Here is a 27,590-nt window from a genome sequence, read left to right as displayed (position 1 = left end):
CAATCAAAGACGTCTTTATTGTCTCCTTCCAAGATGCACAGCGGTTATAAAGGAGCTTCATATGCCCCCAGGCAGGCAGGGAAGAGGAGAGAGAAGGAGCACAGATGACACTACCCCATCAGGAGTTGGGTGGGACAGGGAGGGGACCGGGAGGTCATGGGGGCAGGGGGAGGACTGCAAGGGGCCAGGGAGGGTGTCAGAAGGGGAGGGGTGGTCTTGAGGAGGGGCTGAGGGTGCAGGGAGGCATCAGGAGAACAGGGTGGGACCTGGGGAGGGATTGGGGGTACTAGGAGGGCATCAGGAAATTGGATCAGGGTAGGGAGCGTTCCTGGGGGGAGGTGGGCGTGTCAGGAAGGCCTGGCTGCTGCTACGAAGACGTCCTTGTAACCCTTGATCTCCTTGACTTCGTTGCTGCTGATGAGGACTTGTAGCTGGCGGGGTCCAGCTTTGAAGGGGTAGAGGTCCAGTTGGATTTGGATGGTGTGTCCTGCCACCAGAGTCCCAAGGCTGAAAGTAAAAAAGAGCTTGTTAGAGCATTGAGGAGTGACTGCAGTGGGTAACCTGGTCACCTGCCTTGGTTGGCAAGCACCTCCCACCTCCCCGACAGCACAGAGCCAATCTTCCCTGAGGAGTGGGGGCGGGGGGGGGGGGAGGAGGGGGGTATGGGTGCACAGAGGCACCATCCAGGAGGCTGAGGGCCATCCTGTGACCCCACGAGGAACCTCTTATCAGACGATGGCACTTACTCATTTGACACCTGCCCGTGGATGAGGCCACTTCCCTCCAGCACCATCGTGCAGTGACTCAGAGCCACCGTCTGGGTGTTGGTGAGGGTGATGTGGACTCTCAGTGGCTTGCCCACCTCAGCCCTCTCAGACACCTGTGTGGAGAGGGGACGGGGATATTGTGGGTAACTGACCTCATTTCTGCATTCCAATTCAGTAACCTCACTCCCCCATCCCTCTGTTGACCACCAGGCACTGTTTATTTAGAGCTAAGACACTGCAGTTGGGAGCAAAGAATGTGAGATGAGAGTATCCAAGGTTAACACACACCCTGGCCTGTCTTAGAAAGAAGCCACCATCAATCAGAAATTGGCACCAAGTTGAAATCGTATTTCCCTCTCTACCATCTAGTTCCGGATGGCAATTAGCTTTCAGTGTAAGTGCCAGCTCCAACCAGCTGGTGGTGGCTATAGGAATGCTGTGTTAAAAAGAAACATGTCCCTTGTATGCTGATGAGGGTGTCAAAGTAGAACAGGTAAAAGGAACAGGAACCCAGCCTAGGCACACACATCATCCCCAGGTCCCTTACCTATGGGGACCATGTAATAGCCAACTGCCATCGGATCCTGCTGTCGCCAGGCTTCAGGTAAGGGGCAGGCTCTCACCTAGGCACCAGGCTGCCTGCTCTTGTGATCCTGCCCCCCGTTTGTGGAGGCCACCTGACATCACTTGCCGGGCAGCATGCCCAGGTGGAAACCATCAGGCGGCCAGGTGGTTTCTGACAATGGAGTCACTCAGTTCTCGTTTTCAGTGGGGCTTGGGTGTGCTGCTGGGAAGCCACCAGGTGCAAAGCCAGGTTGGGACTAGGCCAGTGATGGCAAACCTATGACACGCGTGTCAGAGGTGACATGCGAACTCATTTTTTTTGGTTGATTTTTCTTTGTTAAATGGCATTTAAATATATAAAATAAATATCAAAAATATAAATCTTTGTTTTACTATGGTTGCAAATATCAAAAAATTTCTATATGTGAGACGGCACCAGAATTACGTTAGGGTTTTTCAAAATGCTGACACGCCGAGCTCAAAAGGTTCGCCATCACTGGACTAGGCTGAGGGGATGTTTTCCAGAGCAGGAGGGGAAGGTGGGCAAAGGAGCTTCAGGGGAAGGAAGTCCTGGTAACAGGAGAGGGGAATACCCTGCCCTCCTCCGTGTATCCTTCCATCACCTGTATTCCTTCCCCGTCCAATGGCCTCGCCAGCCACTCAAGCCTCTGAACTTGAAATCTGAGGCTCATCTTTCATTTGCTCCCCTCTTCCTTGTCACCCCCATCTTATCAGCAGTCGCCTTTAGAATTTGACTTGTGGTCTCTCTCAAATCTCTCTCCTCCACTCCATCTCCCAGTCATTGCCTTTCTTGTCTCTGCCTCTGCAAGGCTACTTCCTCACTTAGAATGCCTTCTCTCTATCTCTGTGTAGTGTCTTCTTATAGCCTACATTCCATTTGCATCTTCTGTAAAACGTCGCCTCCTCTCGGAAGCCTTCGTGCGCTTGTACAGAGCACAGAACTGCGCTTCTCACACCATACGGCGCTTTGATCATCCATTTGGTGTCAAGACAGTGACTGTGTCTCGTTCGCTGCTGTCCCCCCAGCCCCCAGGTTGGGTGAGTCAGAGAGCCCCTGGGTCCCGTCTGTGTCCAGATGCCTTACCTCAATAGATAAGTGGGGAGGCTCCAGAGAGATATCTTTCAGGACCAGTATGGACCTCCCGGTCCCCTCTACCTCCGCGATGCCAGACACGCGAATCAGCTTTTCATCGGTCAGCTTGTTTCTGTAGTTGTTGTAGGGTAGCAAGAGCGGCCACTGTATCTCTAAGCACAGATAAAAGACACCTTGAGCCTAGGGCAGTGGTCGGCAAACTCATTAGTCGACAGAGCCAAATATCAACAGTACAACGATTGAAATTTCTTTTGAGAGCCAAATTTTTTAACCTTAAACTATATAGGTAGGTACATTGTTATTAACTTAATTAGGGTACTCCTAAGCTGGCCTTTGCTAAAAACGTCCTCAATCTGATTGAGGTACGTTCGCTGAGGTCGACCCCTTCCAACTCTCCCATCCACACTCGTCTTGTATTCTTGTTTTATCTATCTCCTTTCCGAAAACCGACTTCTGCACATGGGCCATGAAGTTTCAATCGCACTGTACATGCGTGCCCGCACGTGGTATTTTGTGGAAGAGCCACACCCAAGGGGCCAAAGAGCCGCATGTGGCTCTCGAGCCGCGGTTTGCCGACCACTGGTCTAGGGAACGGGTCTCAGAAAGAGGGGGGAGGAGGAACTGTGTGTGAGTCTAGATGGGTGTGAAAGCGTCTGTGCGTATGTATGTAAGGGAGACAGAGAGCAGGCTTACCCTGCCCCTACTGCACCCAGAGGTCGCTGCTGGTGTCTCCTGGTGGGAGGCATCAGAGGTGTGTATGTATGCGGGGGATGTGAGGTCTCTGTGTGATCTGGCTGGTCCAGCCCAGCTTTGTTCATGGACCCAAAGTTCCCCTCTGTCCTGTAGATAACTTTCCAGGCCTGCCTCATACTCACCCTCCCCAAAGTCCAGGTTCAAGTGCAGTATTTGCCTCCAGAGGGGCTGCCGGGTCCCACCCTTGTGCAGCAGGGCCTGGGCACAGAAGCGCACCTCCAGTCTGAGGGGCCCCCGGGGGTGGGCTCTGTGTGGCACCCTCTTGGCATGCAGCGTCAGCAGCAGGTCCTGGCCCCACTCGGGGGTCCTGGTCAGGTGAAGCCGCAGCAGCGCTGGCTGATCCCGGAAGCCTTCAGACCCCAGCAGATCCAGGAAGGGGGTAGAGGCCCTCCTGGAGCCCAGCATTTTCCGGGATGCCTTCATGAACACAGAGCGCTCCTCGGGAGATCCTGGAAGAAGGAAGAGACAGGAAAGACGTCAGTGGGAGAGGTTGAAAAACGAGCCACCAGACAAGTCACAGCTCCCCTCCTGAATCCCTAACCACAGGAAGAGCTGCATGGGAGGCAGCACAGCATCATGGGTGAGAACATGGGGATTGGTGTTGCTTGGCGCAGGGTTTAAATCCTTCCTCCATCATAGGCCTTTACTCTCTCAGTGCTCAGTCCCGTCATCTGTAACCTGGGGCTACCTCCTTACTTCATAGAGTTGCCAAAACTTTGGGTTAAATGAGTTGTTCTTTGTCATCAATATTGACGCTGTCATCACTATCATCATCATCAAACCCAGAGGTTTCTCTCTCCCTCCAGGATCCTCACTTTTAAAATACAGGATATCCCCCCCAATATGTATACACACTTCAATAACTGATAGATCAATTTTGAAAATGAAATGTATTTTAATAAGCACTGTATTTATAATTATTCAAAGGGTGTGTATACATTTTGGGGGGATACCCAGTATTTTAGAAGTAAGGATGCTGGTGGGAGAGAATAAGCCTTTTATGCTCAAGCCTTTTAAAGCTTCAGCTCTTGCCCCCACTATGGGCTATTCAACATTCAGTCTTAACCCCAACTACCTCAAACTGGACTTCTCTAGAACATTTACTGTGCACCAGAGGCACTATTCTAAGTAGTTTCTGGGTATTAACTCACTTAACCCTCACATCAGCCCTCTGAAATACTGTTAACCCATTTCACAGATGAGAAAGTAGAGGCAAGGGGATAGTAAGAAGGTGTCCAAACTTACCCAGCTAGAACATAGCAAGCCCTTGAGTAGTATTCAGGCGGCCTGACTCTACTCTGGGAGCCTTCTCCATGGGGACATCTACTCCCTCCCTTCTACAGGCCCCGGAGCCCTTTCCCTCCTTGTGCATCTACCTCTCCCCTTGTTGCCACCTCCACTGCCATGACAGAAGGAGTCTGTGATGTGACTCTAGGATACAGTTGCCAGGTAACATCAAGGACTTTCAATTAAATTTGAAATTCTGATAAACAACAAATAACTTTTAGTATAAGAATTGCACATGTACTATTTGGGACATACTTATACTAATAAAATATTTGTTTATCTGAATTTACCTGGAATTCAAATTTAACTGGACACCCTGTATTTTTATTTGCTAAACCGAGCAACCCTGCCGTGGGAGCCATTCCCATTGGGAGGTAGCACAAAGGAGCTTATACCACCTTCCTCCCAAGTCCCCCGGGGCCCTGGGTACCTTCTGGGTACTTGTAGGAGCTGGTGATGTCCTGGCGCTGGTCTGATCCTACCAACTTGGTGCTGATTTTCTTCCCGATGGAACTGGTGTTATGGGCCAGGATTTCCTGGGCCTGGCCATCCCCAAAGAGCCAAATGACCTCATCGGCATTTACCTCCGCATACACAAATGGGGTGTCATAGGGCAGGTGGATCTCCCCTTCCCTGATGGCCTTCACGGAGGCAGGGCCACAGCAGAACAGCCCTGTGCGGGGAACAGGCATTGTGGCAGGCTAGCCTGGCCGCTGACGCCTGGACCGGGGGCGCTGGTTGGGTTGTGGGAAGAAGGGAGATGGGATAGGGATGGGCAGTGGCACGAAGGCCACTCTCCAGTTCCCATTAATTCAGCCGAGCCTCACAGCCCCATCACCCCCTCCCTCCCCGACCAGTGAAACAGCAATCAGCATCCTCCTCCCCACCTTACAGGTGAGGAAGCAACTGAGAGGTCCACTGGCTTATCTGGGTGGCCCCGCTGTCAGTGTCAAAGTCAGACCCCTGGCCCACAGTTGTCTCTGCTTTGACTTTGGGGAGGGGATAAAGTGGGGAAAATACCTCTTCTTCCTGGCCTTTTGCTCACGTGTCCTGTCACGTGGTCGGCCTTTCCACAAAGCCTTCCACCATGGTCCTCACTCACCGCTGCTGGTTTGCTGGGGTGTGGGGTCCAGAACCTGCCACCCGTTGAATCCGGGGGGGAGGTCTTTCCGGATCATCCAGCACTCGTTCCAGACGTGGAAATTCCTGCAGAAAGGAAGAAGGCGGCCAGCACTCACATCCCAGCGAATTTGCCAGGTGCGAGACCCCAGGCTATACTGAGTGCTTGATATCCTCATTCTCTTATTTTTTTTTAAAAAAAAAACTTTTTATTTGGAAGTAATTTCAAGCTTACAGTGAAGTTACAAAAATAGTACAAAGAACACCCATCTATCCAATTCATTGATTGTTAACATTTTGCCCTATTTGCTTTATCATTGCCTTTCTTTCAGTACAGATATGGAATATATATATATCTAAATTTTTAGTTCAGTGTATATTTCCTTAGACTAGGGATCTTCCCTTACCTCATACATTTAATATTGACACAGTGTTTTTAAAAGCTAATTTATGTCTATATTTCAGTTTTGTCAGTTGACCTAATGACAGGTGTAGCATTCTTTCCACCCAGTCCAGGATCACCCACTGCAGTTAGTTGTCCAGTATTCCTTGTCTTCTTTAATCTGGAACAGTTCCTCGGCCTCTGTTTCATTACATTGAAATTTAAATAGAGTGCTAGTTTGTTTTACCAGAGTGGCCCTCATTTCTGCCTTGTCTGGTGTTTCCTCATGATTAGATTCAGGCTATGAATCACAGACAGAATTCTACAGGAGCGACAGATCTTCTCAGAGACACTCCTGCTTCTTGAATCCGAGAAGGTTCAGCCTCTAGGAGCTCAGAGAGGGACAGCAGCTAGTTCTCGATGCAACTCAAAGGTCTTACCTGGAAACTGGCTGGAAAAGAGAATCAGGTTTGGGGTAGAGCGGAGGAGAAAGGAAGCAGGAAGAGACTAAAGATACAAAAATAAAGGACACCCAGAGACACAGGAGATTAAGGCCTAGACAAGCACACGTGCGTGCGTGCCAGCACACAAGCGAGGGAGTGAGGCAGGGAGGAGGAGAAGCCAAGAGAGACTGAAGGAACCATGCAGGTAGCTCTTCTAAGCTTTGCCCTGACAGGGAAAATAGAGAGCAGTGCAAACAGAAAGACCCAAAATAGGAAGAGTGAGATGAGTGCAGACTCTGAATTCAGAATTTAGGGGCACAATCTGCCATTCATTTGGTTGCCGGCTTCAGAATGTTCTCCCGTAGGCTCCTGTTTCTGAAATGAGTTTGATGTGATGACCTAATTAGCCAGAACAGTCTCCTGGGCTGGGAACTTATTCTCTGAGCATCAGCAACAACATACTGGGCATACTGCTCCAGCTCGGGGCAGTGATTCTCAACCTTCTGGCCCTTTAAATACAGTTCCTCATGTTGTGGTGACCCCCAACCATAAAGTTATTTTAGTTGCTACTTCATAACTGTAATGTTGCTACTGTTATGAATCGTAATGTAAATATCTGATATGCAGGATGGTCTTCGGCGACCCCTGTGAAAGGGTTGTTTGACTGCCAAAGGGGTCGCGACCCACAGGGTGAGAACCAGAGTTTCCCTACCCTCCTGCAGACAGAGCAGAGATCTGTTGGCCCCTTACCATACTTTGTCCCGTTTCTGAGTTGACAGCATTTCTGCATTTCGGTCATAGTAGGTATCTATGGTCAAGTTCCCATCGACGTTGTGTGCAGAACGGAAATTGGAAACAACACGGGTTGGAACACCTAAGCATCTCATTACTAAAGAGAAGAAAAGCATGGAGAATCATTGGAAGCCAAATCACTGGTATGCCAGGCACACTTTCTAACTTTCTAGCTGGAGGAGGGAAAGAAGGCAAAGATTCTTGCAGATCCATACTTGTAACTTCTTCATCCTCAGAGCACCACACCCAAGCCCCCAAACTTGGCTGCTACCTGTTCTATCGATGGTTTCCCTCCTGCCGGGGAGGGGGGGGGGTGTAGAGGGGGGATCATTTGAGGGTCACAATTAACAACAATTAACAACTCAATTTATCATTTAGGGCTTTTCCCAGTCATCAGCTTCCCAAATTAAAAACAAAGGACCTAAAACATTTTATAATTTGAAAAGAAAGTTTAAAACTTTAGTGCCGTGGCCAGTTTCAGAAGAGAAGCTGTGTGACCTTAGGTAAGTAGCTTAACTCATTTAGGCCTTAGTCTCCTGGTATGAAACAAAACGAGGAATTGAGCCAGATGATTCTCAGTCCTGAAGTTCTGGATCTGTAATGCCACAGAAAGACAAGGGTTTGGCGGAGGTAAGAAACAAATCAGAGAATGGATGGAAGAGCAAAGATAGACTTATAGAGACAAGGAGAAGATATCTAAGACAAAGGGAACCTGCAAGTACGAGGCAATGGCCATCTTTGTTAAGGCAACAGCATCCTCTTGTGGCCGTCAAGGTAGTGCTGCAAAGGCTTCTTAAAGCTGAGTTAAGATTTCACAGATCGAGTCACAAGAAGTGGGCAGTACACCACCACGATCGCCACCACACACACACCTGCACACCTGCCCCGGGCCAGATGAAATCAGTCCAAGAGCCAGGTGTGACCTTCCAGAGAGGGAAGGTTTATCCCGTCATCTGCTCAGAAGAAGCCACTCGGAGGATTACAGCGCTTTGAAACATAAACGGACTATTGAGAGTGACCAATCTTTTTGTTTCAATTTATTCAAGAGCCCAAAGAGCACCACCTGTCTTCAATCACCTGTCCACTCCCAGCATAGCTCCTGGGCTTTTCACAGACCCTTCGCAAGGAGGAGAGCTAGACCAGGGCCCTGGGCCTGGGAGCGGTGACAGGCTCAGAGGTGGAGCAAGGACGCAGACTTAGACCTTCTCCTGCTCATCTCAGGGTCCAACGGCCCGAGCCCTCCTCCATGATACCTGCCTCGCCACCCCAGGGTGAACTTGACTCTACTCAATGCTGGCACAGTCCTGAGCATCTTACAGTGAAAACAGATGAGTAACACGAGGTCACTTGATTTGAACACTCAGATTTAAACCTCTCCTACACATAGCTGCCAAGCTATGCTGCCCCTCTCAGGAAAACCTGGAACTTTGTCTTTGTTCCCTGTCTCTGTCCATTCTGTGCTCCCTCATTCTCTAACTCACAGTCAGCCCAAGAGTTCAGCCAACGTTTGCTGAGCACCAGAGTGGCCGGCAGCACGGTGTAAGGTGCTCCTGCCTTCCCTCCTCTTTACAGATAACCTGAGCAATGAGTTTGCACTAGATCAGCCGTGGGCAAACTACGTCCCGCGGGCTGGATCCGGCCCGTTTGAAATGAATAAAACTAAAAAAAAAAAATAAAGACCGTACCCTTTTATGTAATGATGTTTACTTTGAATTTATATTAGTTCACACAAGCACTCCAGCCATGCTTTTGTTCCGGCCCTCCGGTCCAGTTTAAGAACCCATTGTGGCCCTCGAGTCAAAAAGTTTGCCCACCCCTGCACTGGGTTGTAAATAACTGACAATGCACAGACCATCAATGCACCTTCAGGGTAGTTTCCAAAGTAGCAAATCTCTAATGGTAGCTCCCCAAGAATGTCTCTGAAAATATCTGGGAGCTTCCAACTCTGCCATCTTCTTGTCCCTCAAGCTTCCCCCAACCTGTCCCGACTCCAGGCTCACCGGGAGCTGAGAAACCTAAGCAGGTGGCAGAAAGAAGTTCCGTCAAGGACACTGTGGGGTGATGGCAACAGGTCAACCTCCCTCGTGCGTAGATGTGCAGGATTCCTCAAGACTACAGAGCGTGCGGGTTAAGAGCCGAGTGCCCACCACTCCTGAGCTAGGGGCTGTGGGCCAGCCACAGTCAGCTCAAGTGAAAACAGAGATATCAGAGCCCGACCTGGAAGGGTTATCGTGAAGATTAAATAAGTGATTCTGCACTTCTATCTCCCCTCACTCACCGGTGCACATGACAGCTGCAAAGACCCAGCACTGTCCGTACTTCACAGGCTGCCCGCCCCTGGCTGACCACTGCCGCAGGATGGCCACGCTGCCATTCCACTCCAGTGGGCTGACCCCCCGGGAGTAGTCCTCGCCCCAGTTCCCCTGCAGCACGCCGTTGTCATCGTTGCTGTTGATCTGCAAAGGACAGGTGGGTGGGTCTCCATCGTGCCCAGGGCAAGCTCCGACTGCCCTCAGATGGGCGGGGAAGCTTCTGTCGTTACCATGGCGCTCACCACCCTGCAGATGTACACCACGTCGTTCCGCTGCGAGTAGTCTTTGGATGGGTTCTCTAAGAAGTACAGGCTCTTGTTCAGGATCTCAAAGCAGATGTCTATGATGTCCTCTTCAAACTTCCAAGTGAGTGCAAGGGAGAAAAAAAAGAAAAGACTGAAAACGTCTAAAATGCTGAAATTTCAAGAAAGTAACAGACTTTTAGGGAAGGTGTGTAGGGGGGTGGGGCTTCATATCAGATAAGGCTCTGCCCTGGAAGAGCTTATAAATCAAAATGAGAATTCTGCAACACTGACCTGGGTGGTGCTGATGGGAAATACAAAGAGAGTTCAGAGAGGAAAGATGCTCATTGGCCGAAGAGATCAGAGAAGGCTATTGGAGCTGGTGGGCTTTGAAGGGTGAGGTAGACAGGGAGAGAGGAGGGGAGTCTTTGAGCATGGCAGGTACCAAGGACAGGGGCCTGGAGAGTCTCATTTCTGGAGGACTTGTGGGAAAAGATCGGATGGATAAACACAGGGCAAGACCTGTAAGGAGAGGGAGAGATGTGGGGAGCCTTTAAATCAGGTAGAGGGTTCAGCACGGGAGAAGCCAGTGCAGCTCATGGTATTCGTTTAGCACGTGTTTGTGACATGTCACAGTCCTTTTGGCTGCCACATGCACTGGCATTTGTCTCAGTTTCCAAACAAGTAAACAGGTTGTCACAGTTGAAGAACTGGGAAGCTGATCTTCCTCCATAGAGCTCCCTGCTTCCCCTGCTCTTCCCTCCTGGTGTGTGGACAGAGAGAAGCTGCACCAGCTGTGGCTGGTGGTTGGGAGCAGAAAAGTTGGCCAGAGCTAGAGGTCCCCCGCCCTGTACACTAACTGGATATTTGATGTTATTGAAGAATTGCTGCTCATTTTGTATACATTGTGGGGTTCTGTTGTTCAGAAAGTCATCTTTTAGAGCTATATTCTGAAGTATTACTGAATTAAATGATATGGTAACTATTATTTGATTCAAAATAAATCCAGTGATGAGCTGCTGGGGGAGGTGGGGCAAGAGGGAGGAGTATAGATCAGGGTTCAGCAAACTTTTTCTGTAAAGGATGAAATAGTAAATATTTCAGGCTTTGCAGGTGAGAGGGACTCTGTTTCAGCTACGTAACTTTGCCCCCGTAGCACAAAAGAAGCCACAGATAACACCTCAACGAATGAGCATAGCTGTGTTCCAATGGTATTTACTGCCCTAGCCAGTTTGGCTCAGTGGATAGAGCGTCGGCCTGCAGACCAAAGGGTCCCAGGTTCGATTCCAGTCAAGGACACATACCTTGGTTGCGGGCACATCCCTGGCCTGGGCCCTGGTCAGGGCTCGTGCAGGAGGAGGCAACCAATCAATGTGTTTCTCTCACATCAACGTTTCTCTCTGTCTTTCCCTCTCTCTTCCACTCTCTCTAAAAAATCAGTGGAAAATTATCATCGGGTGAGGATTAACATAAATAAATAAATACATAAAGTGGTATTTACAGACACTGAAGTTTAAACTTCATATAATTTGCACATCACAAAATATTATTTTTAAATTATTTTTCGACAATTTAAAAATGTGAAAATCATGCTTCGTTCATGGGCCATGTGAAAACAGACAGTGGGCCACATTTGACCCGTGGGCTATAGTTTGCAAACCCCTGGGATAGAGGAAACAAGATTCACCATAAATTGATCACTGTTGAAACTGAGGCAGGTTCATGAATGTTCACTACAGTAGCCTGCCCACTTCGATTATGTTTTAAGTTGTTTCATAATATTAACAACTAAGAGGGATAAGGCATCTCCCTTTCCTTCCTTGCCCCCCTCACCGGATGGGAAATTGGTCCCGCACCGCACGCCCTGAGTTTTGTTAGCAGCCTTTGTGAGCCCACCTTCCCGGGGTAGTGTTACCTGCCCGTAGTTCCAGGGCCAGGAGGTGATGAATTGTTCATGACCCTTGTGCACAAAGCCATAGTCCATCATGATATACTCTCGCAGCAGTATTTCACTGGGCAGGTAGACGTCATCCTCTGAACACGTAAGAGTAATAGAGGGGGTAAAACCCCGAACCAAAAAAACAGGGTAATAAAAATGAAAAATTGTAATGAAAGTATCTTGCTGGAAAAAGGAGAAGCAATGGGTTGATGGCAACAGAAATCAAGAGCGGACCCCTTAAAAGTCTATAATGTGTTTTTCTAGATGCCAGATATATAAAATGTATACTTTTAAAAAATAATAATTATTTCCTGATTGTAAAAGCAGCAAGTTTGTTGTAGAAATTTGGAAAACACTGATGATGGAAAGAAGACAATGAAAATCGCTCTTTCCCACTCCTCAGAGACACATTTTGGTATATTCTGGGCACTCTCTCTCTTTCTCTGCACATGTGTGTAATACAATTACATATCGCATTGTATTCCATCTCCTAATCTATTTCACTGAACATCACACATTTCAAAGAGAGCTTATGGGACCAAAACCAAGCTCTTGCAACACTGTGACCTAAGATTGAAATTCTCCATAGGATGTAACAGATACTTAATAGTGCTATCTTTTCCTGAGGAAATATAAGATTTTTTTAAAAAATCACACCATGAACATTTTCATCATGCACTAAAAATTCCTTGTAAAGATGATTTTTAGTGAGCACTAGGTAATGTATTGCATAGCTATTCAGCATTTTTTTCTTCTGGGCTTTCTAGTTAGAACATTCCCAATGGATCAGGTTAGCATTACCACCTGTGAGCAAGCTGTACCTGCACTCCAAGGGTTAAAAAGCAGGATGAAAGTCCCCGCTGGGTGAGTCATGCTGTAACCCTGGCCTTGAGAGATGTCTATCTTCAGAGTGTAGGGACCAATGACTGCACTGGCGGGTGTGAAAAGGGACACAAAGAGTGAGTTGGAGTCAATGGTGAAGTCAGAAGCACTCCAGGCATTCCCTTGTCGAGCCTGGGTGAGTCCAAAGGTAGCTCGGGTTCCTGACAGCTTCGTGGGTGCTGGTCCTGTGTAGGAAAGAACAACCCCAAGGTAAGGTTTGAAGTCTATGTGACCTTCACCTTCTCCCACCCCCTGCTGCTAATGGCTTTTGGTTTAAGGTTTTCACTGCCACTGTGTGTCCTTGGGGAAGCCACTGAAGATCTTTGGGCCTCAGTCTTTTATCTGTAATACTAGAGGCCTGGTGCACAAAAATTTGTGCACTCAGGGGGGAGGGGGGCTCCCTCAGCCCGGCCCGTGCCCTCTCGCAGTCTGAGACCCCTCGGGAGATAACGACCTGCTGGCTTAGGCCTGCTCCCAGGTGGCAGAGGGCAGGCCCAATCTCTAGGTGCAGCCCCTGGTCAGGCTCAGAGCAGGGCAGATTGGGGAGTTGGGGCGCCGCCCCCTGTCATGCACAGAGCAGGGCAGATCGGGAGGTTGCGATGCCACCCTCAGTCAGCTCAGGGTAGGGCCGATTGGGGGGTTGGGGCATCGCTCCCTGTCACACTCAAGGCAGGGTCGATGGGGAGGTTGCGGTGCCACCCCCTATCACGCACAGAGCAGGGCCAATCAGGGGGTTGGGCAGCGCCCCCTGTCATGCACAGAGCAGGGCCCATCAGGGGGTTGGGGAGCTCCCCCCTGTCATGCACAGAGCAGGGCAGATCAGGGGGGTGGGGCGCCGCCCTCTATCACCCACAGAGAAGGGCTGATCAGGGGGTTGGGGCGCCGCCACTGTCACACTCAGGGCAGGGCCGATGGGGAGGTTATGGCTCTACCCCATCACATACAGAGCAGGTCCGATCAGGGGGTTGGGACGCCGCACCCTGTCACACACAGAGCCGCAGGGCGATCAGGGGGTTTGGGCGCTGCCCCCGTCACACTGATCCCCGTGCTGGGAGGCCTCTCAGCTCCCCTGATCCTGGTGCTGGGAGGCATATTACCCTTTTACTATATAGGATAGAGGCCTGGTGCACGGGTGGGGGCCGGCTGGTTTGCCCTAAAGGGTGTCCTAGATCAGGGTGGGGGTCCCCACTGGGGTGCCTGGCCAGCCTGGGTGAGGGGATGATGGCTGTTTGCAGCTGGTCACACACCCTTCAGGGTGGGGGTCACCACTGGGGTGCCTGGCCAGCCTGGGTGAGGGGATGATGGCTGTTTGCAGCTGGTCACACACCCTTCAGGGTGGGGGTCTCCACTGGGGTGCCTGGCCAGTCTGGGTAAGGGGCTGAGGGCTGTTTTCAGGCTGGCGGGTGACTGAAGCTCCCAACTGCTCCTTTTTTTCTTTTCTTTTTTTTTATTCTGGGCCAGCTTTAGCTCTGGCTCCAGCTCTGAGATCCCGGCTCGCTGAAAGCAGGTTTCTGGGGTTTTGTTTAGCTTCTATATTTGTAACAATGTTTCAAACTGCAAGCTCAGAGGCCGGCAAGGCAGGCGGGGAATGTTGGTTTCCTCTGTCACTGAAGCAAGCAAGCCTCATGTTAGCTTCAAGCTGCCTGGCTGCCGGCTGCCATCTTGGCTGGCAGTTAATTTGCATATCTCGCTGATTAGCCAATGGGAAGGGTAGCGGACGTATGCTAATTACCATGTTTCTCTTTTATTAAATAGGATGGGATCATAATAGTACCCACCTGAAAATTTCATCATGAGGATTAAGTAAGTTAATGTGTGTGAAGTTTAGTACAGTGCCTGTAGTGTATTTAAAGGTTGGTCGTTGTTATCACAACTTCAGTTTTCTGAGCTGGCCACATCTTTTCTTAACAACATGAATAGGGTGTTGAGCAGTAACGGGGTCCTGGGGACTCCCAGGAGGAGAGAAGAAGGGAGGCTCAGGAAGGAGAGGTAGGTGCCCGACAAGTGGACTTTGCCTTGGGGAGGGTGAACCCACCGGTCTCAGCCACGAAGGTGATGTGGTCGGTCCCGCAGTGGAAAGGTCGGTTGAAATGCAGTTGGAGCGTGAAGGGCTGGCCCCGGCGCACGATGAGCCGCCTCAGGCCCATCTCCTGCGTGTGATGCGACTTGTTGTTCCTGGAGCTCTGCAGGTCCACGGACCTGAGTTCTAAGGCTGCCACTGGGAGAGAGGAAGGCAAGGTCACCACCCAGCCGTGGTTCCCTGGGCTCAGCCTCCCTCGACACTTATCAATCATTTCTGTGGCACCTGGCTCTGACTTAGGCAAGGTTCCAGTCCAGATCTTAGGCCTTCTGCCACCCTGCTCCCTGGTTTCAGGGCTCAGTTTCAGAGGGGAATTCAGCAGGTCCTGGCCTGAGAGTGGGAGGACGATGATCCTGGTGACCTCTGTCCCAGAAAACAAATCATTTCCAGGTAACTGAAACTTAGCCTTGCCACTTGTGTTAACAATCTATAATAATAAAAGCGTAATATGCTAATTAGACCAGACAGCCAAATGACCTTCTGGACATCATTCTGGATGTCCTTCCAGATGACCTTCTGGATGAAACCATGGTCAGGGCGGGGGGGGGGGGGGGTCTCTGTGGACGGGGGCCGAGGCAGAGGCCATTAGGGGTGATCCCGCAGGCAGGCAAGAAGTTAGGGGCAATCAGGCAGGCAGGTGAGTGGTTAGGGGCAATCAAGCAGGCAGGCAAGCAGTTAGGAGCAATCAGGCAGGCAGGCATAGGGTTAGGGGCAATCATGCTGGCAGGCAGAGTGGTAGGGGTTATCAGGCAGGCAGGCAGAGTGGTTAGGAGTGATGAGGCAGGCAGGTAAGCGAGCAGTTAGGAGCCAGTGGTACCAGATTTTGAGAGGGATGTCCGACTGCTGGTTTAGGCCCAATTCCGCAGGCAAGTGGTTAGGGGCAGTCAGACATCCCCTGAGGGGTCCAAGATTGTGAGAGGGTGCAGGCCAGGCTAAGGGACCTCCCTCTCCCCATGCACAAATTTCATGCACCGGGCCTCTAGTCCTATATAATAAAAGGCTAATATGCAAACTGACTGAACGGTGGAACGACCGGTCAGTATGACGTGCACTGACCACCAGGGGGCAGACACTCAATGCAGGAGCTGCCCCCTGGTGGTCAGTGTGCTCCCACAGAGGGAGTGACCCTCAGCCAGAAGCTGGGCTCATGGCTGGCGAGTGCAGAAGCAGTGGCGGGAGCCTCTCCCACCTCCACTGCAGGCAGGAAGTAAGGAGTGAGGGGTCCTGGACTGCAAGAGCCCTGGACTTCGAGAGGGATGTCTGACTGCCAGCTTAGGCCCGATCCCCAGGGGAATTGGACCTAAGCCGGCAGGTAGACATCCCTCAAGGGTCCTGGACTGCAAGAGGGTGCAGGCTGGGATGAGGAACACCCCCTCGAGTGCACAAATGTCATGCACCGGGCCTCTAGTCTTCTATAAGTTACTCTATTAGCCTGCTGATAAAAGAAAGAGCAAATTAGAATTTTTTATGAATTAAATCAATGAGCTAACTGGAGGCTGGGACCTCAGCTACAGGCATGTCCTTGCTGTAGGAATCTAGACAGGTGGGAACCTCAGGGTTACTTATAGCTTATTTCTTGCTTCTCAACCATGTTCCCAGTGTCTGAGGGCACTGACTACTGCTTCCTGGGGTGCCACTGTGTGGGTATTCAGTGAAAAGTTTAAAAACTCTCATAGCACAGTGTGCGAGAATGAGACTCACCACCTCGGCTGTGAGACCTCAAGTGAGTCATTTAATGTCCCTAGACATCAGTGTCCTTGGGTGAAAAAGGAGACAATGGATTCCTACCTCATAGGGCTCATATGGGCATTAAGTAAAGATTCACCTGTAAAGACCTTAGCGTAGCAGCAGGTATAAAATTGGCACTCAGGGATCATTGGTTGCTCTTAGTACTAGTGATAATGCATCCTCAGATTGTATTCCCTTTGCTATTTTTGCTGGCGATTTTTATTGTATTTCTGTCAACAAAAATCTATTAGGTTTTTTCCCCTAGCAGTACATTCATTTATGTCAGTGGTTCTCCACCAGGGAAATTTTGTCCTCTGAAGGACAGGTGGCAATGTCTGGAGACATTTTTTTGTTGCCACAACGTGGAGAAAGGCTGCCACTGGCATCTAGTGGGTGGAGGCTGGGGATGCTGCCAAACAGTATCCTCCAGGAAAAACTCGAGTTTGCTCTCAGTCATGATGTAAATTGTGGGCCATAATAAAAAAGTGGGAAAGCACCCTAGCCGGTTTGGCTCAGTGGATAGAGCGTCGGTCTGCGGACTGAAGGGTCCTGGGTTCAATTCTGGTCAAGGGCATATGCCCTGGTTGTAGGCTTGATCCCCAATAGGGGTGGGGGGCTTGTGCAGGAGGCAGCTGATCAATGATTCTCATGATTGATGTTTCTCTCTCTCCCTCTTCCTTCCTCTCTGAAATCAATAAAAAATATATTTTTTAAAAACTTGGAAAGCAACTGGCCTAGATCCTGTTGGAAACTGGCTGCATGCCATTTGTTCCTAAGGATCTTGACAATTTCATCCCAGGATCTCCTGAGCCTCCCCAGAAAGCCCCTCCACTGCATACATAGAGCCCAATGGCTATTCCATCCTGAGAGATCAGGCACACACCCAGGCAGTGAAGACAACTTCTGCAGGAAGGACCAGGACTGGGGCAGCCTTTTCCTGGCCACTGTCCACAGCTCTGAGCATTGTCCTAAAGGAGGCCAACTCCATTTTCCCGTGACCCAGGCTGACTCCTGGTTCAGAAGGAAAGGGAGGAGGAAGAAGGAAGCGGTCTTCCTCCTTGTGGCCAAGGTTGCAGTGCACGGAGAAAACTGGTCGCCATTGGAGGCTCAGGTTTCCTTTTTTATTATTCCACTTAATATAATTACACATTTGGCTCACTGAAGTGCCTTTCATGTCAGGAAGACAATGACTTCAGCGAACCAAAGGGAGGGACTTCAAAAGAGCAGGGAAAAAAGCCAAGAGGATGAGGAAGAGATTCCACAAAGCAGGAAATCAAGCAGAATTAATGAGTAACAACATGTCAGTGCCCACAAGGCCTTGACTTGGCCACTGGTCCATGGAGTTAGTAACAAGTGAGAGGAGAGGTAAGCCCCAGCCACAAGACGCCTGGTGCTTAATTAATACAAAGACAAGGATATAAAAAGGATCAAAATATATCCCCATGTATTATCAGCATTAAAAAAAATTAAGAGAGAGAGACATTAAAACAGCCCTCTGCCTGCAATGAATTCTGAGATACAAAACTCTTGTTCTCTGAGAGATCAAAACCTGAGGCAGCCCCGCTGTTGTGGAAGATTTATAAAAATAATAATAATATGGTGGTGTTTTATTTTTATTGATTTTTTAGAGGGAGAGGAAGGGAGAGGGATAGAGCGATAGAAACATCCAATTGGCTGCCTCCTGCACACTTCCTACTGAGGATTGAGCCTGAAACTGGGGCATGTGTCCTGACTGGGAATTGAACCATTGACCTTCTAGTTCATAGGTTGACATTCAATCACTGGGCCACACCAGCCAGGTTCTCATGGAAGGTTTTATCTCTCCCTTTGAGTCTTGGTTCAGAGGTAACCACGGACTTTCTTTGAGCATTGAAGATGATGCCCCACCTCCCATCCTATGGTCGCTTGCCATCTCAACACCCTCTATTTTCTGCAGAGCACTCAATCATATCTGGATTTAGTTCCATGGAAGCAGAGTCCTTGGCCACCTTTTACACCTGCCTAGAATGGAACAGGGTTTCTAATTGCAGATAATTATAGCTAATGTTCTTTTGTACTTAATACTTACCATGTCAGGCACTGTCTGAAGTGTTTTACATGACTTAAATCATTTACATTCTTACAACCACTCCTATCGAGGTGTTAATATTGTTCCTGACATGCAGGGAGTTGCAGGGCAGAGCTGGAATTCAAATACAGAATCTGGAGCCTGTCCCCTAACCCTTCACATTCTCCTGCCTCCCCTTGCGGGTGCTTAGAGATGTTTGTTGAATGGACACATGACACATGCATGAAGGAGGAGGACAATGATCTGGCAGGAGGGCAGTGAGGCTGGAGGGGACAGAAGGAGAAGAGTCTGTGAGGGTAGCAGGGCCAAGATGCTGCTATTGGCTTTGGTAGTAATGTGTACACTTATCCTTGATGGGAGAATACAATTTATGACTTTCTGAGGGCAATTTATCACAATGTATTACAAAACAAAAGAAAGCCTTAAAACACAAATACCTTGGAGCCATAAATTCCTCTTCTAGGAATTTTTCCTTAAAAGAATCATAATTTGTGTACAAAAATTATGGATGTTCAGTGCAACACATATTCTTTCAGTAAGAGTTAGATACACAAGCTTTGTGCCTCTCATCTTGACTTAATCAACAAACAGGACAAAGAATATGGGAAATATGTTACAGATTACCTTTAGAGGGTAAAATTATGGGAAATTTCTCTTTGAGTTCCTTTGGGTTGTCCAAGCTTTAGCTTAAACACATATCTTTTTTGTATTTAGGGGAAAGTGTTACTTTGATTAAAGGTAGTTTTTGAGCAGAAGTGGCATGATCTATGCTGTACTTCTGGATTAATCTGGCTGTGGTATGTAGCCCAGACCAGAGGAAAAAAAACAATGAACAAGAGAAGAGCAGTGCGAACTCCGTTGCAATCATCTTAGGCAAAAGGTAAGGACCTACACAAAGGTGTTGGTGAGGAAAACCTATGTTCAAGGGACACCGGTGTCCATGGGCAGGTGTCAGGCAAAGAAACAGCTGGTTTGGATAAAGACCGGGGCCGGTTAAAGGAACCCACTGCCAATAATGTCCTAGGGCAGTGATGGCGAACCTATGACACGCGTGTCAGAGGTGACACGCGAACTAATTTTTTTTGGTTGATTTTTCTTTGTTAAATGGCATTTAAATATATAAAATAAGTATCAAAAATATAAGTCTTTGTTTTACTATGGTTGTAAATACCAAAAAATTTCTGTATGTGACATGGCACCAGAGTTAAGTTAGGGTTTTTCAAAATGCTGACACGCCGAGCTCAAAATGTTCGCCATCACTGTGACCTAGGGCGATCAGGCTACTGGTGAAGGGTTGGAAAGCTCCAGGTGGAAATGGCAACAATGAGTTATCCCCGGCTCAGCCAGCAGAGAGAGAGTTGGCACCTGCCACCCACTGTCAGGTGGACTCAGCTCCTTCCCTCCTCCTGCCTCTGTCACTCTATCCTGCTCCTTGGTCAATATCGTTTATTTTTCCACTACTCATTAGTATTTTCAGTTTGGGACTTTGATAAATGCTTCATTCTTTTTTATTTCTTCCCTTTTAAAAAATGTGAAAGAGTCCATCTGTGTGAGAACACAGGAAGATTCCTATGTGATGAGATTATGCAGTGCTTCTGTGCCTCTTTAAGTGTGCAAGAGAAAAAGTGTTTTAGTACCTAAAGGTTCAAGTCCAAACTTCTTAGTCAAGCATTCAAAGCCCTCTACAATGTGGTCCCAACATCTTATCTCCCAAAATAAATAAACTCTGCTTCACTTGTGGCCTCCAAATAGGTCTACCTCTGCATGGTCTACCTGCCCAGCTCTACCTCTGCATGGTCCCTGCCCCTTCCCCAATCTCTACATGTTCCCATTGTAACTATTCTTCGAGCAAAACTCAGCATCCACCTCCTCCATGGAATCCTTCTTAAACATTTCAGAACATGGAGGTATCTTAGCACCTTTAACGAACGTTTTGCATCTAGCTAATATTGACTAAGTGTTATTAAGCTCCAGGATTTATATGCATTATCTCCTATTCCTACAAATACCCAGCAAGATCTTATTAACTCCATATTACAGATGAGCAGGCAGAGGACCAATAAGGTTAATTTTCCCAGTGTCACCCACCTAGTAGGTGGCAAAATTGTCACTTATATCTGGACAAATTGACTCCAGAACCTAGTTCTTCTGGCCGGTGTGGCTGCTCTGGAAGTCCCCAGACTCCCCCCACACTCCCCCTGCCTTTTTTTTTTTTTTTACAGGAAATGAATACAGTGTTTTATTCAAATGAAAATGTAATAAACAGACCTAAGAGGAGTTGCTCTGGTGGAAGAACTGAAGAGGGGCCCGCCCCGCCCTGGCTTCTCTGCAAAGCCCTAGGGTTCCAAAGAACACAATGAAAACCACAGTTCCACCTCAGCCTCCTCCTCCTAAATGCCAGCCTGTCGGAGCAGACCAGCCCCAGGGCCCACCTGGTCTTTCCCGCTGCTCTGAAATTTCTTAGACTCTAAACTACTTATTTCAGTTAACCACTGACTGACATGTTTCTTTGAACCATTATTTTTATTTAATGTCTACATAATTAACTATATTGTTTGATTGTTGACACCCAGTACTCAGCAAATAGCTGCTGGCAGGATAAACGTGTTCCTGGCTGGCTGCACTATTTAAATCATTAGGTCTTTTGCAGAAAATATAGCACTGGATTAATGTCCATAATATGTTAAAGTTTCTATGAATATTAAGTCTTGCTATAATCAGAGAAATGAAAACTAAAACAATAATGAGACCCCATCTTTGATTCATTCAAAAATATTTTTAAAAATACCAATAACTTATTTTGTATATGGACTGGACTGTCTCATATGGTGGAAGTGTGAATTCATACAGACTTTTTAGAGAAACTGATTGATATTGAAGGGTAGCAGAATATGCCATCCCAAAAAATAAAGATTTTTTTTGAGCTAAAGGCAATTGAGAAGAAGCATATACAAGAAGGGCTCTCTGCCCTCCCCCCATTTGTCTAAAAGGAGGACATAAACTTGTAAATGTGTTCTCTCTCTCCTCTCTAAGAGAAAGAATAGAAGTTATCACCAGAGAGAGCTCTGGGCCCTCACCATCCCAGAGAAGCAGCAGAGGAATCCACACACCAAGCTTTCTAACTAGTCTTATCTCCCATTAGTTTCCCCATATGTTTCCCTTGCTGCACTAGAAATTCAAAGTCCTCTTCCTTTGTCTTTCCTTTCTGTAAAAATTCACTGTTGCTTTGTTAAGATGCTATATAAGCCCAAGTTCTAACCAACTCTTTGAGTTATTCATCACTGAATGTTCCCATGTGTATCTGCAATACACATGTTAATAAATTTCCATTTATTTTTCTCCTGTTAGTCTAATTTATAGGTCCCCAGCCAATGAACTTAATTGGTAGAGGGGAAAACAGTTAAGTTTTCTCTCCCCTCTAATATCCATCAAAACTAAAAGTGGATCCAATGGTCCCTCTTTTAGAAATCTTTCAGTTAAAAAACATTTGCACACATTGCAGCATTGTATAAAAGGGCAAAATAGTGGAAACAATGTAAATGTCCATGAACAAGGCATAGTAATAAATTAAACTAATTAATAAATTTATTAAATACATTATGCTTATCTACCCGAAATTGAAAACTATAATTTATTTCAGATCTTTGTATTGACATGCAAAGATTTCCAAGATATATGATTTAGCTTTTTTAAAAAGAAAGTCATTAGATAATATATATTATGTAATCTCATTGTATAAAACAAATAATTTTATATAACCTAGCATTATTTGGAAGCAGTTAACTAAATTGTTAACCATTTTCTTCCTATGAGAAAAAAGCCAGATTTTACATATGTATGTATGTAAAGGCGGACTTGGTCTTTTTAAAACCCTAATACATGAACTTTTAACTTTTTTATAACAAGCATTTATTTTTGTGTGGATTACTTATTTAATTGAAGTATCGTATTTTAAAACATTAAATATGATAACTATAACATTTTAGGCTTCCTATAGTTGGGCAGATAACTGAAGGAAGAAAAATAGCCTAGAATTTAGCACAAAAGTACCCTGGAGTCTAACATATGAATAAGCCTCTTGAACCTTCTCTACTGAACTCTGGCTTATATTAAAATACCATGTACATCTCAAATTTCTAATAATTTCTAGGATATATAATTTATTTCTTATTTTTATTAAAAATTTAAAAACTTAATTACAGTTGATGTTCAATATTATATTAGTCAGACGTATAGCATAGTGGTTAGACATTTATATAACTTACAAAGTGAGCCCCCCGAGTCTAGTACCCAACTGACACCATATGTAGTTATTAAAATAGAATTGGCTCTATTCCCTATGCTGTACTTTACATCCCTGTGGCTATTTTGTAACTTCCAATCTGTACATCTTAACCTCTTCACCTTTTTCATCCAACCCCCTCCCATCTGGCAACCCATCAGTTTGTTCTATATACCTATGTTGTTTCTGTTTTGTTTGTTCATTTATTTTGTTTTTTAGATTCCACTCTATGATGTATAATTTACAGCACAAATTTAAAAAATACACAATCCATGTTTAGCGCCCTTCCCATGAGCCTGCCAGGCTGGCCCCACCTTTTCCTCACTCCCAGCAGCAGAGCAGCATTGGTTCTAAGGGAACTCAAAAAAGAACCCAAAGGCAGGAGAGCATCTCTCTGAGGGGAGCTGAGAGCCAGAGGAGAAATTGGACCAGGAGAGAGGTCTAGGACCCAAGGGGTCCTCCCACAGCTCCAGGGTTAGCCACAGAAATGGCCTCTCAAGCACCAAGGGGTAAAGGTCAAGGTCCTTGTGGGCCACCTCAGACTTCCCAAGCTTCAGGGTTAAACTGAATCCATTCATAACAAAATGAAAGACTGAAGGTAAAGAACTGGGAGAAAGAAGCCAGATTATACGATGAACTATCAACATCAACATAGGCCCTCCTATCTTTTCTGGGCGCTCTCTGCCCTCTCTATACATCTCCCTCTCTTGACTTAGCACTTTAGAGAAGTTAGGTTCCCAGCACTCACCCTGCTTCATCTTCCTCCTTCTTCTGTCAGCCAGGGCCCTTCAACTAATCAGTATTAAGATTCTAGACTTAATTGCCTCTCTGAGCATTTACTGTCATCTGACTAGAAACTTTCCTTCCATCCTGAGTCGGGTGGAGCTGCCATTTCCTCCTCCTCCCAGTATTCTTCCTGCTCTTAGCTTTCCCACTGTTCTGGGTGCATCTTAGCTTAAGGAAAAGAAATCTTTCTAAACCCTTTTCAAGAATTGCTAAAAGAATTGTTTCTGTGGCCTCTTTTTTAAGCTGAGAAAACTCAAGTGGCATGAAAGGCAAAGCTTGGTTTGGATCTGTTCCTTTGCACCCATCACCTCAAGGTTTGGGACTAGATTCACTCTAAACCAGCTCATTCTGGTGTCAGGCATCACTCCACATTGCCTAGATAAGAATAAGGGACAAAGCTGCCCTCAGGAAGGTCATCACAAATGGTCATGAAAAAGCCTTTGAATAGCCCATTAGGACCCAAAGACCTTTGCATCTTGAAGAAAAAAAATGAAGTACATTGAAATAGTGAATTATTCATTCAAAATGAAGTTGGGGCTCAGGCGGCATGGCTCAGTGGTTGAGTGCCAACCTATGAAAGGGGAGGTCATGGTTCCATTCCGGTCAGGCCATATGCCTGGGTTGCAGGCTCTATCCCCAGTGTGGGGCATGCAGGAGGCGCCTGATCAATGATTCTCTCTCATCATTGATGTTTCTATCTCTCTCCTTCTCCCTTCCTCTCTGAAATAAATAAAAATATTTTTAAAAATAAAAATGAAGCTGGTAAAGTTTCCACTGACGAGGGGAAATTGCCATGATATAATGTTAACTGGTGGGGTGCATGGGTTGGGGGCGGGGGGAGCAGGATACAAAAACAGTGCAGTTTATTTCCATGGTGTGAAAAATGTTATTTCTATGGATAGACCCGTTTTTTAAGAGATGGAAGAAAACATAAACGGTGATCCTCTAAGGGCCATGAGATTGTAAATTGTTGTAGTTTCCTTATTTATACTTTTCTGAGTTAAAAAAGAGAAAGAGAAAATTCTACCTTGGGAGAGTAAGATGCTTTTAATCAGGGAGGGGAAAAAATATGTTTGAAGAGGAAGTGAGAAACGGGGCAGGAGGACATGGCTGGAGATCTGGACGTGTGTCTTTTACCAGATTCACAGGTTAAAGAGAGAAGCAGAAGCATCCAGTCAATACTCCTGGAGGAAGAATTTAGTTTGGTAAAAGAATAGCGCTGCAAGGAAAACATAAAGCTAGTTATACGAGTGCAGTTACTGGTCATTGTCAAAGGTACGTAAGGGGCACCTAACTCCCTGTGTGATTCATAGAGAAACTATCTGCTCCCACTGTAAGCAAAGCTTTCTGTCACATCCTCTGCCTTTCTTTAATTTGTTGAGTGTATTTAGAAAACGGTCCTCAGTTAGATGCATTAAACGTGCTCATTAACAAGTGTTTACTGAGCACTCTGAGGACTTTATTTTTATCAAATTTTCTTTACTTTGCCTCAGAAAAATAATACTTTGGGTACTAATCCAAGAATCTCTTGTAGTAGAAACAAATGCTCTTTTGATGAAGGCAGAATTTTTTAAAAAAACAGCTCTTTGTAATAAAAGTCCTAACTTATGTTAAAAATATTTTTAGCATACATTTTTATAAATGGTGGAGGGGGGTATACATTTAGATAAATGTCCTTGCTGTTATTTTGTCTCTGCTGAGGTCGGTTTTTTCCATAGTTACAATCACAATGTATCTTAAAGACGGAACTTGTGTAATGGGAGCATATCCGTAGAAAACAATTTGCCATCCTATTTGAAAATATAGCCTTAACAGTGTAATGACTTTTGCCTTGTAAAACTAAGCTTTTACATTTCAAATATTTGTTTATTTCAACCCTTCCATTTTCATTTGGGGGCTTAAATGGGAAAAGAGGTTTCTCCAAAAATAACCACCATATTATTATCTAGGACCTAGATTCTAGGTTAACCAAAGAAAATTCTATTTGGCCAACCTTAAGGGCCTCATTAATACTAAGTATTCCAATTCCTGCTACCCCTTTCCCCCTCCCTCCCTCCCTCCCTCCCTCTCTCCCTTCCTTCCTTCCTTCCTTCCTTCCTTCCTTCCTTCCTTCCTTCCTTCCTCCTTCCTTCCTTCCTTCCTTCCTTCCTTCCTTCCTTCCTTCCTTCCTTCCTCCCTTCTTTCCTTTTACAAATATTGAATGACTGTCATGTTGCCAACACCATTTTAGAAGTTTTGAGGCACACAAAGTTAAAAGCCAATCTTAACCCAAAGGAAGAGCTAAGAATCTATTGATGAAGATAAAGCACACAACTATCCTCTTCAGAGGAGACTGCCCTGAGTAGTAGGCTCAGTTGCTGTAGGTGTTCTGGGGAGGAGCTCGACAAAGGCACTGTGATATGTGACCAGCCACTGGTCATGAAGGATGAAGAGGATTTTAGAGAGACAGATGGTGGAAGAAAGGCATTCTAGGCCAAGGACACAGCAAAGGCAAAGCAGGGACGGAAGGGAGAGCTAGGGTTGTTTTTGAAACTGGCAGCAACCAAAACTCACTTTATAAAACAATTGTTTTCAACAGGGGAAAAAAATAGGGTCAGAGGCTTGTAAGTTTCAAAATTGCATAAAACAAAGCTGTGTTTCCTACACTACTTTGAAATTAGTTTTAGTGTTGTGAATTTTACACCTAAATATCACCTATTAAATTGAGCTTTGGATTACTCCTAGTTTTTTTCATACCACTACCTACATCAGCTCTCACACATGATTATCATCCCCACCTGGAACCTAGCTCAGCAGCTATATTGAGCAACTAATTTTAAAATGAAGGTGCCATCAAGTGATTAAGTTATGTTCAATACCCATCAAAGTATTGCAAATTATGTTCTTTGACTGATTATATTACATTCTGTTTACTGTATAAATTTTCTCCTAAAAGACAAGTGCTCGATAGAGTCAAGTTTTAAATCTAATTTCCAGAACAAAACAAAAAAAAAGCTCTTTTACCATAGAATCATCTATGACAGGGGTCCTCAAACTACGGCCCGCGAGCCACATGCAAATACAAATATTGTATTTGTTCCCGTTTTGTTTTTTTACTTCAAAATAAGATATGTGCAGTGTGCATAGGAATTTGTTCATAGTTTTTTTTAAACTATAGTCCGGCCCTCCAACGGTCTGAGGGACAGTGAACTGGCCCCCTGTTTAAAAAGTTTGAGGACCCCTGATCTATGATAATAGACCAACCTGTGCTAGGGTTAATCCACTAGATTCGTCCCACAACAAGACAGCAAGTTCTGAGGACCTTTCATCCTAAAATAAATACAGACACATATAATCCTTCCCTGGTTCAACACCCTTATATGTGTCTACTGGGTTTTCCACTTGAAGGTTCTGTAGTCACTTCAAATTCAACATGATCAAAATCGAACTAATTAGTTCCACCCATTCCCCCAAATTCATACTATTTCTTACTTATCCTTGTAAATATTACAAAACTTCATCAGATGTTTGGAACCTGCTGTATGAAGGCCCTGTGACCAAAAGGGACAGAGCACAGGTTTCTGAGTTAGAAAACTTGGCTCAGGACCCTGCTCTGGGCCTTCTGAGCTTGGCTAGTAAGCCTTGATAAGAGCACTCCCCCATACAAAATGGGGCCAATAGCATTGATTCTCAATGCAACTCCAACTTTATGGAGTTGCATTGAGAATCAAATAGATAGTGGGATTAGATAAAATAGATTTGTGGAAGCATGTAGAAGCTTTAAAGAACTATACAAGCATTAGCCAGTTTTATTGATACTAATGGTAATATTTAAGATCCTTCAGAATGTGAGTTTCATATAGAGTGAAAAAACACGTGTCAAGACGTGCTGCTAAACTGTCCAAGTAAACATTCGTGACCATGGAGAAATGGTCAGAGCTAAGATCAGCCTCCGTCTTACTCAGTCTTGTCAATACTACTGGCTTGAGTATTCTCAGGGGGACTGAAAACATAATATGTGACCTAAGCTGATTAGGTCATACCCTGCTTAAACTCACCAATGGCTTGCAT

The 27,590-nt window shown here is 46.3% G+C and overlaps 1 protein-coding gene across 1 annotated transcript; it reads right to left on the bottom strand.

Moving 5' to 3' along the window:
• TGM7 (transglutaminase 7) lies at nucleotides 1–27,590 on the bottom strand (the record flags this gene model as incomplete). Its single annotated transcript, XM_081091677.1, has 13 exons — nucleotides 1–507; nucleotides 747–880; nucleotides 2,437–2,597; nucleotides 3,321–3,647; nucleotides 4,916–5,158; nucleotides 5,588–5,691; nucleotides 7,180–7,318; nucleotides 9,500–9,677; nucleotides 9,764–9,892; nucleotides 11,691–11,809; nucleotides 12,536–12,781; nucleotides 14,632–14,814; nucleotides 27,578–27,590. 13 exons carry the CDS (start codon nucleotides 27,588–27,590, stop codon nucleotides 348–350), a joined length of 2,136 nt encoding a protein of 711 aa, XP_080947803.1. The 3' UTR covers nucleotides 1–347.

Source organism: Myotis nattereri (genome assembly GCF_964212035.1).
Source record: "Myotis nattereri genome assembly, chromosome: 1".
Classification (NCBI taxonomy): Eukaryota; Metazoa; Chordata; class Mammalia; order Chiroptera; family Vespertilionidae; genus Myotis; species Myotis nattereri.
Note: the sequence above shows the minus strand (reverse complement) of the source record. Positions and strands in the feature narration are given on the sequence as shown.